This window comes from Lactuca virosa, chromosome 5, assembly GCF_052849685.1.
Source record: "Lactuca virosa cultivar CGN04683 chromosome 5, Lactuca_virosa_CGN04683_v6, whole genome shotgun sequence".
Classification (NCBI taxonomy): Eukaryota; Viridiplantae; Streptophyta; class Magnoliopsida; order Asterales; family Asteraceae; genus Lactuca; species Lactuca virosa.
Window position 1 is genome coordinate 462,274,276 of NC_136430.1, and position 11,374 is coordinate 462,285,649.

At 34.4% G+C, this 11,374-nt stretch overlaps 3 protein-coding genes across 5 annotated transcripts; 2 read left to right on the top strand and 1 right to left on the bottom strand.

The window, feature by feature from the left end:
* The first annotated feature begins 209 nt into the window (after positions 1-209).
* Positions 210-1,104, top strand: LOC145114608 (small ribosomal subunit protein eS27y). The gene is made up of 4 exons (XM_079050656.1): positions 210-357; positions 490-591; positions 697-725; positions 815-1,104. The coding sequence occupies exons 1-4, from the start codon at positions 355-357 to the stop codon at positions 939-941; spliced, it is 261 nt and encodes an 86-aa protein (XP_078906782.1). The 5' UTR covers positions 210-354; the 3' UTR covers positions 942-1,104.
* A 3,108-nt stretch (positions 1,105-4,212) lies between these two features.
* Positions 4,213-7,346, bottom strand: ALG3 (asparagine-linked glycosylation 3). 3 transcript variants are annotated; one of them, XM_079050654.1, is made up of 13 exons: positions 7,097-7,346; positions 6,977-7,011; positions 6,212-6,349; positions 6,073-6,141; positions 5,849-6,006; positions 5,702-5,768; positions 5,563-5,616; positions 5,382-5,470; positions 5,174-5,281; positions 4,979-5,097; positions 4,829-4,907; positions 4,658-4,714; positions 4,213-4,542 (listed from the first exon to the last, which is right to left on the bottom strand). In XM_079050654.1, exons 1-13 carry the CDS (start codon positions 7,248-7,250, stop codon positions 4,380-4,382), a joined length of 1,290 nt encoding a protein of 429 aa, XP_078906780.1. In that variant the 5' UTR covers positions 7,251-7,346; the 3' UTR covers positions 4,213-4,379. The 3 variants fall into 3 exon arrangements, with proteins under 3 accessions (XP_078906780.1, XP_078906779.1, XP_078906781.1); XM_079050653.1 differs by having other exon boundaries at positions 5,165-5,281; positions 7,097-7,344; XM_079050655.1 differs by having other exon boundaries at positions 5,165-5,281; positions 6,212-6,362; positions 7,097-7,304.
* A 3,225-nt stretch (positions 7,347-10,571) lies between these two features.
* On the top strand, positions 10,572-11,374 carry TSPO (TSPO(outer membrane tryptophan-rich sensory protein)-like protein). The gene has a single exon (XM_079052788.1). The coding sequence runs from the start codon at positions 10,691-10,693 to the stop codon at positions 11,264-11,266; it is 576 nt and encodes a 191-aa protein (XP_078908914.1). The 5' UTR covers positions 10,572-10,690; the 3' UTR covers positions 11,267-11,374.

The following is an 11,374-nucleotide window of genomic DNA, read 5'->3' on the forward strand; positions in this document are numbered from 1 at the left end:
ATAAATTGTAACTTTAGTGACTAATTGCGCACAAAAGAAACTTGAGTTACTAAATGTATAATTAACTAAACTTTGTTGTGCTAGTTACCAAAAACGTGATTTGATATAATACAATTAAGTTTAGATCATAGATATTTAAAAGCTATTAGTGGGCCGGTTTGGGTTTGAATGTTTTAGGCTCTCAAATCTCAGTCCAGTCCATGATTGGGAAATTGCCCTAAGGGCTGAAATCAAACAGGTATATATTATACCTTCATACTGCGCCTCTTTGACGCAATCGTTTAGGTTTTTGGTGCGCAGGTCTTTTCTTTGATAGCCAAAACGTCTTGATCGATATATAAATCTCGAAACAAGATGGTACGATCTTTGTTTGATGCTTAAATCATTTTATTTGGTAGTTGGATGCAAAATGTATAGTCTGGTTATTTGTATTCACGTGTTAGTGTTAGTGGAATGATATGATAGATCGGATGTGTTGAAAATTTACAGGTTTTGCCAAACGATGTTGATCTGCTTAATCCCCCAGCAGAGTTGGAGAAGAGGAAGCATAAGCTGAAACGACTTGTTCAATCGCCAAACTCTTTCTTCATGGTATACTTAGTTTAGCTTTAACAATTTTGATTGTTTTAGTTTTTCCTATACCCTAAATCTTATGGAAGTTTGGTATAATTTGGTTTAATTAATGGGCTTTTGCAGGATGTCAAGTGCCAGGGTTGTTTCAACATGTGAGTTTTTTGATGTGAATTTGTTCAGTTTTAGTTTATGATGTTAATATGAAATGATGATGATGATGTTGGTGTGTTTAAACAAACAGAACAACTGTATTTAGCCACTCTCAAACGGTGGTGGTATGTGGGAACTGTCAGACGGTGTTATGCCAGCCGACTGGTGGACGTGCAAGGCTCACTGAAGGATGCTCTTTTAGAAAAAAGGGAGACTGACTCATCATTTTGCTTGCTTTTATGATAATCAGAAGCTGCTTCGGTGCTATTGCTTTGCTTACAAGGTTATAAGATGAGTTGTATCGTAATGGTTTTGAATTTTGGATTTTGGATGCTACTTTATCTTTTTTGAATACATGATTTGTTGTTTGATTGCTTCCCACACCAAGTTTTTGTTTCTCAAAGGCATTTGAATCTATCTTTACAACATATTTAGCAATCAGTTCATCTGTATTAACATAGCCTGTGTCGTGTGTCTTCTATAACCCTAATATAATAGAATATATATGCTTTCATTCACTTAAAAGAAAGCTGGCTGTGTGATAAATTGATAGTGAATTAGTGATTGAGCATTGGTTTGTTAGGTTGTCAACTAATATGAAGTCTACAACTTCACTTTTCTGTTCAATCTATGGAAAACCTTTTTGTTGAAAAATTCAAATATATGAGTTCAGTTGTTGAAAAATTCAAATACATCGAGCTCAGTTATTATGATCCGGATCAACAGATAGCATTTCTTATAGTTTTCTGGTAATTCTATTAGAATCTCACCTTAAAGCCCCACCCATCATGGGAATATTTAATTTAATTTGCTCTAAAATTACAATACAAAAGTATGTCTTGCTGCGGCTACGGCTACTTGACGGGGATCAATCAGGAGTGACTTGGGATTTGTTCTCCAAATTAAGTCGAGAATGGATGACAGACAATATGGATTGTTTTGTTAAAATTCATTTTATGATATGAAACATAAATTGATTTAAGCCTCATTTTTTTTTTTTTCGGAGACCCTAGGAAAATTTGTTGTTTGTTAATAAAAAAGTCATCTTTTTTAAATAAAAGATGTTTTTGACTCAATTAACGTACCAAGTTTTTAAAAAATTATTTCATTGATTGTAGCTTAACAAGAAACGATTTCAACTTATGATTCAAACAGATTTGAAGAAAATGAGTGTGGATGAAATATGTAGTTGGATCCAAGGATGCTTTATGATTAAAGAGACAATTGATTATGAACTTTATCGTAGGGTTTGCTTTTGTCTATGTGCAGATTTTTTGTTGTTTATTTTTCTTTTCCCCGGCTTAAAAATTATCTTACACAAAACTATGTTGATAGGTGTTAGTGTAAATTTTAACGAGGCGGAACATTTAGGGGGTATTATTAGTTGCTCGTCCTTATGGAAAGAAGTGGCTGATAAATTCACGGATACACTTTCCAACTGGAAAGTAAAGTTTCACTTGGTAGGTCTATAAGTTGTTTCGCCGAAGAGATCGTGTATTTTACTTTACGTTTGCTTCTAAATCTTATCTCTATTTATCACTTTAATTACTTAAAACCACACGTTGCAATAAATCACGACAAATCGGTCCATTGTTCTAACTCGACCCACCACTCAGTTCAAAACATAAACAAGAATACTATGTTCCTAACGAAAGATAAGCATGAACAAAGCTAACTTGTTTGGTAAAGATGAAAACTCTATGAAAATGAGTTTTGAAAGGAATCTCTCCCAACCAATGTTTTCCCAAAACCACATTTTTTCGTCACCCATTTTTCAAATAAAAAGAATCAAAGTTAATACCATTGTCATTTAATCCTTTGGTGGATCGCAAGATATCCACCCATGGCACACGTGTGTGGTCTTTGGGAATGTTTGTATGCCGATTACCATCCTCACCATAAATTTTTTTGATAACTTGGACCCATAACAAATGTTATGGATTTTTTAAAACATGTCACTGCCATTTAAATAAAAATGCTCTATTAAACGCATAAATACTTCTCATTCCTAAACTACCATCCTCTTTTCTAGCCATAACCTTTTTCCATTTTATCCAACTACATAACTACATAAGTTTTCTTTCTCCTGACAAAGAAACAATTTCTTAAGAGTTAAGACTTCAAGATAATCCATGGGTTTTTTGGGTGCACAAAAAATGTTCATAAAATGCATAGCAATACTTGTCAAGATGGATTTTATCCAAGTGAGCCAACCACCTACCAAACAACTTAGTTCCAATTGAGGATTAAGTCAAACAAATTCCCAGCGAAGTTTAACTTTGATAAGTGGGTATGGCATATCGTATTTACCAAAGTGTAGTCTTATTGTCTCTGGTGGATAAATGATATCTTCTTACTATATTTATTTTATCTGACGTAGGGTATTATCTTATTTTAATGTTATCACTAAAAGGCCTCTAGCACAACGATGTCAGGAGTTGTCGGAAACGTGCCCTCAACAAAAAATTGAGGGTAATCCCGCTTAAGACTAATATGTGTAGATTTAGGAATACAATAATGAGTGTATAAGTTAGACTTCTAAAAACAATATTATTATATTCTCTTTGTCTGACAGATGATATTATCTTATTGTAATTTTATTTATTTATCCTAAATGTGTAAATGATTGTTGGTTTTTTGTCATTTTGTTAGTTTGTATAACAGTTATCATTTTTTTGTTCAAAATAAAATAAATTAAAGCAATAGTTTTTTCATATAAAGATCAAAGTTTCTAGATTTTACTGGAGATTTCCCTTTATCTTTTAAGGAAAACTCGAACTAAAGAAAAAACTTCGTTTGGGAGAACAAGCTCAAACTTTTTATTTAAAAAAAAACTCTTAATTCAATATCTTATTCAAGTAGCTTTTAGTTTTTAACTTGTGTGTTATATGTCATTTTCTATCTTTCAAAAGCTTACAATTACTTTGGCGATACACAAATAAAAGTTACAACTTCTAACTACCACCCACTTTTGCCAAACAACACCTATAACCTTACACTAAGATGGTTTTTTTTTTTTTCTTCTGGAAAAACTCATATTGAGCACTTATGTTTACAGGCAAGGATATATTTACGTCTGCATGTTTCACCGGTCATAAAGACACAAAGTAGACAAATTGAACAAGTTAAGGAACATTGGATATTGAGGGAAAAAAGATTTCAATGACTAAATAAACACTTATGCAGTAGTTTAAGAACTGATTTCAATTTTTTACATTTCTTTTCTAAAACAAATAATTTCAACTGTAATACAAATGTACTCATAAATCAAAGTAATTTTCACCATATCTCTTCTCCGACCACAATCAAGAATGAATGAATTAATTCAAATTCCCAACTACACTAAATCGTGAACGAATAAGAACGCATACAAAATCAAACTATTATGAAGTTACAGGTACGAAAACAAAAATCCCCATTTAAAAGTCTATAGGCAACTGAATAAATTATCAAAAATCAACAACCATACACATGATAATGAATTAATGATTGCAGTGGAACATTTGTCTTATAAAAAAACTACATTAATAGGAAGAAGCCAAACAGAAATTGCATAAGTTTGTTTGTGTCATTCTAAGGAACGATGAGATTGTGGATGATAATACAAACAAACAAAAGAAAAATATTTTGAAATCTGAAAAAAATGAAAACAAGTTTCACTTGGTCTTCTTCAATCTGTGATTTTGATATGGATACTCAGATGGAGTCTTCCATAGACCCCACAAGATTAGTACATGTAAACAAAGAAGCGCCATGGAGGAGTAGACATTGGAGGGGAAAACATTCCAGCACACCTCCACCCCTGCAAACAACAGCACCCTGCATGCAAAACAACCACCCACAACATAAAAAAAAAAAAAAAAAAAGCAACTCCAACTCCAAATGAATGAGAGTACATACAATACAGCTGGCGACTTTTGATTGGCTGACTTACCGCACTATATTTGGAAAGGATGTTCTCCACAAAAGATATGGTAAGCTGCAGACATACCTGCATTGCAAAACATTCTTCATCAAAGATGATAATAGAATTCATAAAGATCATTCATTTTGATGTTGTTGATATGGAACAAAAAAAAACGTGTATGCTATCAATTTTGCATACCAGGAGTAGAATTGATAGTGCAAAGAGCGAGCACAAACGATGCCAATAAAATTGCCAGTAAACATGGTTGTAACAATATCTGTGTAACAATATTAGTCAACCGTTAGTCAACCTTCACATACAAATTAAGTTGAAAGAAAGTGCACTTACGCTCTCTTTTAAGAAGCTGTAATCCAGAGATAGAATTGTGAGTTTTATTAGGAGGAAAGGTTTCGAGCTGGTTTTGAAGGAATCTAGAACGCAAGAAAGAGACTAATCCTCCTTCATGCCTGTAAAAGTGAACACACCAAAAAAGTTAAAAATTGGAATAAGATTGCATTGCATTTGCATACTTACTTGCACCACCTATAATGTGCAAAAAGGGTAAGAAGACCGAGATGAGCAAATAGTAAGATGACAGCAAACTTCTTCGACACAAATATTGGTTCCGGGACAAATTTGAAGTTAACAGACCTGATCATATATATTATAAAACATATCAACTACCAAAATTTCTCATTTTTATATATTTATATAAACGAGTATCATAAAGTAAAGAAGAAGATGGGCTTACCAGAAGTGGATGAAGACGCGTCCAAGATTGAAGGCGTTAGATAGATATGCAATTGGATAAGACCACAGAAATGGTAACCCCAATACAATCTGCCAATACAAAAAGTAAAACACAGATTGGTAAGTTATTATTTCAAACAGACTTTATTATTAATACAGTTTAAGAAAGAATAAGCAAGCACCTGCACTAATGCTGCACCTGTTAAAGCCGATATCACTCCCATAATGCCCATGCCCTGTATTAAAGTTTATACACAGAAGCCTGCTTGAGTAAATGTATGCAAGATCCAGAAACAAACTTGAGTTGCTTAGTGTATGTACCTTGAGCATGAGAAGGAACAATGATGGAGCAAAAAGAAGCACGTTCATCTTCACTGAAACAGCTGCACTGCATAATCAAAATCAATGCCTCTGTTAATTCTAAAAACAACATTATTTACTTTCTGCATGGCTAAAAAGTAACAAAACCTGAAGACAATCAAACCCAGATGCCATTTCTGATAAAGGAGTGGAACCATAGAAAGATGGAGAAGAGTCATTGCAAAACAGTCGTTGAACAGACGAAGCACGAAGATTGAATGCAATCTTTTGGATAAAGAAAGCAAAGTCAGAGCCCACCAAGGTACCTATCAAGAAGATAAAATCATTTAAACAACAGTAAAGAATCAACAACATACAGAAATTGTTCATACCACATCAGTCTTCACATAAATGAATAACATTATTCCAAGATTCACAATGTAGAGAAAGCCAAACAGGATCTGAAATAACAAGAAAGATTATCAGCCAGCAACGAATTTCTGTAATTGTCAAAAGCAAGTAAAAATTCACCTGGGCAGGATAGACCTGGCCTCCTGTAACATATTGTATGGCAGAGTAAACATAAAGAAAGCCAGCTGGATAAACCAAAGGTCCTGTGTCCCCTTTCAGATTGCTGTAATCTCTTTCTCCTTCAATAAATCCATCTACCTGTATGCCATTTCTGAGTAAAACTGAAATCACATACTTATACTCCCTCCATTCACCATTAAAGAATGTTTGCAGCTTGAATTTTCATGTCAAACTAGTTAATTCCAAAATGCAAAATTTATATATATGGACTTTGTTCGACTTTACCACCAACATTAATCTTTTTGTCCCACTTGGCATAAAGGGGGTGTTTGGATGTGCGTCAAAACTAAATATAGATAATTGAAATTGGCAAAATTTTATTATGATTGAGATTTTCGGTGAAAATAATCAGATTTTCAGAGTTAAGACTGATTGAAATAAATGTAAAATTAACCAATTAAACCCCCAAGACCCGATGATCTTACTCTAATCCTAGTATCACTTTCAAAACTCACATCCAAACCTCAAAGTGTAAATGCAGTTAGTTCTTTTCTAGTAGAACAAATATATATATATATATATATATATATATATATATATATATATATATATATATATATATATATATATATATATATATATATATATATATGAACTTGAAGTAAGAATGTTATCTAAATAAAAAATGCAGCTCTATTTCTAAGTTTTAACACAATGGGGGTACTAAAACCCCCAAAAGACAAGAAACGATAAATTGAGTCTAACCTGCGACATGTAAGCATCCCAATCAATCTTTGTATCTAAAATTGATTGCAATCGAAGTGTTACGGATACAGATTCGTATGTAATTGGAAAAATCGAACAAGTTTGTGATAAAGTACTTACAAGGAACATAGGCGATGATGAGGGCGGTAAGAACGGCATCGGCGAGAAGCAACGCAAAAGCGAAGGGGGTTTTGGGATTCTTGTAAAACTTATGGATAAAATGCTCTGATCTTCTCTTTGGGGATTTACGTTTGGGTACGGCGGGGATCGCCATAGATTGGCGGAAGAGAAGATCGGTTGCAGGCGGAAGGCGGAAGGTTGCGCTGATCAAAATTCCTGTGAAAGTAAAAAAGAAAAAGTTGCAAAACTGGTCCCTTAACTAATAGTCAACTTTTGTTTTTGTTACCTAACAAAATGTTTTGCACTCATCATCCCTGTGGTGATATACTCATATACACAAACAAATGGTAGTATCAAAACTCAAAAGTATCTTAATTAGAATTAGAAGTACATCAAGTATCTTTCCGGCAAATTTTCGATAAAATCTCAATATTTTAGGTCAGTTTACGGTTTAATTCTGACATTTATTTTTTAAACAGAAAAGTCTCGATTATTTATTTTCATACGATAATTTGTTACTTTCCGTGAAAAAAATAATTAATTTCATACGATAATTTGTTATTTTCCGTGAAAAAAAATAAGAATTATTTCGTTAATTTGGGCAAAATATAAAATAATTGAGACTTTTCTATTTAAAAACTTAAAGTCATGATTAAACCATAAACTGACCCAAAATATTGATACTTTATTGAAGATTTTCCTAGAAAATAAAGGGACAAAATATGTTGGGATGATAATTAAATTCCATGATAAGGTCCGTGGAAAGTTTTTCTTTTTTACTTTTAAATATGCATTTTGATCCATGTTTTTCCAAAATTACACGTAGAATTTCCATTCTAATATCAATTCTTAAACACAAAAAATTGAGTCGTGGGGCTAAAAAAACCCAAAACTTGTATAATTTATTATTTTTTTTGTAATGTTTTCTATCATTTCGTAAACTTTTTAATATATAAAGTGTTCAAAAAAGTAATAAATATGTGTCTAGAATATTTAAAGTTTTAGAAATAATCAAAAACATGATATATGACCATGATTCAAGGAAGTTCATACCGATGGTTCCAAGACAATCCACAATACATATAACATAATATAATATAATATAATATAATGTTTGAATGCGGGAGGATATATAGTTATCATTTAATGGATTAAACGCAATCAGAGTAAATGTCATGTTGGCGTTAAATGATATAAGTATAATGATCTTTTAACAGTTCAATGGAAAAAATAAAACTTTTTTAAAAAATGATTAAAAATTAAATGATTTCCTTTTAATATGTTATATTGAACTTTGTAGAACTCAAGATCTTATAGAAAAAATGTGACATCCTCAATTTATCAGAATGAAAAAGAAATTCTTTACACTTTAAAATATCATTTGTCTTTGTTGCGGAAAATCTCAGTTAAATAAAACATTTTTATGAGATAACAATATTGTTTTAAAATATTAAGAACACTATTGATATCATAATTCATATCCAACATAGGTTACATGTAACGTCCCAAAAATAGTGATATATTTTTTTCATTTGGAAGTTTATCAATTCATTCATAAATTGCTCAAAATCAAACACCAAGTTATAATATTCAAAACATTAGAGTACAATTATTCATAATGCAGAAATCATGAGGGGATGACGTTGTGCCATCACGCCGGGTCCTTCCCTTTCAAACCAGAAGTACCTGTAACCATAAACAAAAATTGTAAGCACAAAGTTTAGGAAGTTCCCCAAAGTATCACATACCACATACAAGATAATAAATGTTATGGGCCGAATCATAGTCTTACAATCACTTTTTGTCATGGGCCAACTCGTGGTCTTTCCTTGCAATGCCGAGGGTCAAATCACGGACTTACATACAAGTGTCAGGGGTCAGATCTTGGTCTTTCATTCAAGTATCACAGAGACAACTAGTACTCTATGTAACAAGGTAATGAGTCGGCATTGGTGCCTTCGACCCATGGACATATTGAGAAAACTCACATCCAAAAGAAGATAACTGAGCCACACACTCAAGTTGTTGCTAACACGGCTCCTCACACTAATTATATTCCAAAAATAACCCTAATCAATAATTCGGGTTTTAACCCATAATAAATGGTCCAATAATTCCATTACCCTAATTAGGGGCAAAAAGGTCATTTTGGCCTTCCCATTCGACCCAACCTAAAAAGCCCAACACCTAATGGTCCAAGGCCCAAAAGAATGGTTAAAAAGTTGGAACCGAGCCATACTCCCCGCGTACAAAGGACTGATGCAAGAGGGATATGGGGGTCGAGGTGCAGTACGCACAACGTGCATAACTTTACGCCCGACGTACGCACCCTGGATCAAAATTCTCATGATGGTCTTAATGCCTTAAGACCTTACGTCCAAACTTCATATTTGATCTTACTAAAACCTCTAAGGCCATAAAGTTGCAAATTTTATGCCTTTGCGTGGCTACAAGGAGCCCAACACTAAAAACCTAACTTATTCAATCATTTGCTACACCACAACTCTTGCATGGGGACAAACCAAGATCCAAACTTGCATTTTTATGACTTAAAATACCCTAAAATGTCTGAAAGGACAACTTAAAGGCTTTGGAGTACCTTATACTCACAAAGACCTAGGATTTGGGACAAAAGGGGGTAAAATTCTAAGTTTAACCAAGATCTAGATAAACATGCATCAAGGTTGGAGATTTATACCTCCAAAAGCTGCACTATGAAGAGAAAATGTTGGATCCAAGGACTTGAGAGCAAAACCACTTCTTTGATGATCTTCCTTCACAAACAAAAATGCCTACAACTCACTCAAAAGCTCAAAATAGGTTAGGGTTTGCAAGGGGGTCGATACGAGGGATGGAGGTTGATAAGAGGAAGGGTTTTAGGGCTATTAGGGTGTTTAAATAGATATCATCTAAAGACCTTACATAATCCGCAGACTAGAGCGTCGGAGCGTCCTCCCGGGATCCCCTCCCGGAGAACGTTTGACGTGTTTCTCGTTTGTGACTACAGGTTCCGCTTGGAAGATTCTGTAGCCAGTCGGAATCACGCTTGTGGAACGACATCGCAACATTTCGTAATTTCAACAAATAATTATGTCATTATGATATTAGTTACAAAACATATATATTTATTATTTATTAAAGTTTTTATTATCAATTTTCAAGTTATAATTAAATTAAAATTATTTTTAAATTATTCATCCGTGATACTTAAGTGTAGAACCTGGTATATATTATTTGCTACATGTTTAGTCTAAAAACCTTTTCTTATTAGAGAATCTGGTTGGATTATTATCACCGCGAGCAAAAAAAAAAAAAAAAAAAACCCCTTTGGTCTTGACTCAAACCCTTTCTGCGAGTGGATAAAGAATTTGGCCATCAGGCCGTGCACACGTAATAGGTGGCACTGCTGTCTATCAACGTGTCAGATTTCCCCTCTTCATCACCTTCTATCACCACGTGTCACACCTATCCATACTCATCTTCCCGCGGAAACTCCAGGCTCTTCTATAAAATCTCTCCTCCCCTGAAAATACTATTCGTCGTTCCATCTTCTCTCTCTCTCTCTCTCTCTCCACCAATCTCCGTCTTGACACCATGGACTCCATTGCCACCCAAGAACTGAAACACAGAACCAAAGACCAACCTCATCAAGAGGCCGTCACCGGCACCAACATGAAGACTCAAAAGCAGCAGCAGCGGGCGTCAACGATGCCAAGACGTGGCATCCGATCACTGGCTGTAGGTATCGCGGTCCCTCTAGCTCTCACCTTAGCCAACATCTCCTTGTTCGGTTGGAATCGGAGCTACCGGGGCACCCAAAAGGCCTTCTGGATCCCACCCTTGTGGGCTCTACATTTGACATGTCTGTCTTCAGCTTTCGTGATGGGTTTATCCGGCTGGTTGGTTTGGGCGGAAGGCGGGTTCCATAAAATGCCAAAAGCGATGTGGTTTTACTTGGGTCAGCTGGGCCTGAGCCTAGCTTGGGACCCGATATTCTTCAGGATGGGTGCCCCTAAGGTCGGGTTATTAGTGTGTTTGGCTCAAATGGCGACTCTCTTGTCTTGCTCTCGGATGTTCGGCCGGATAAACCAGACGGCAGGTGACTTGGTGAAGCTTTGTTTGGTCTGGTCCGGGTTTTTAACGCTTGTCAACTTGTATTTCGTAGTTTAATCCATATATATATTTATTATATATATGCACATGATCAAGCCATGAAGGGAGGAAGTGTACGCTTTTCACTTTTTTGTATATATATAAAAGTTTCTGCTTTGGGTATCA

Coding starts and splice junctions, on each gene's coding strand:
- TSPO (XM_079052788.1), top strand. CDS start 10,691: ATGGACTCCATTGCCACCCAAGAACTGAAACACAGAACCAAAGACCAA.
- LOC145114608 (XM_079050656.1), top strand. Junction 592..696: donor CGCCAAACTCTTTCTTCATG/GTATACTTAGTT, acceptor GGGCTTTTGCAG/GATGTCAAGTGCCAGGGTTG. Junction 726..814: donor TGCCAGGGTTGTTTCAACAT/GTGAGTTTTTTG, acceptor TTAAACAAACAG/AACAACTGTATTTAGCCACT.
- ALG3 (XM_079050653.1), bottom strand. CDS start 7,250: ATGGCGATCCCCGCCGTACCCAAACGTAAATCCCCAAAGAGAAGATCA. Junction 5,769..5,848: donor CTGGGTTTGATTGTCTTCAG/GTTTTGTTACTT, acceptor TTGATTATGCAG/TGCAGCTGTTTCAGTGAAGA. Junction 5,471..5,562: donor CAGGTGCAGCATTAGTGCAG/GTGCTTGCTTAT, acceptor TTGTATTGGCAG/ATTGTATTGGGGTTACCATT.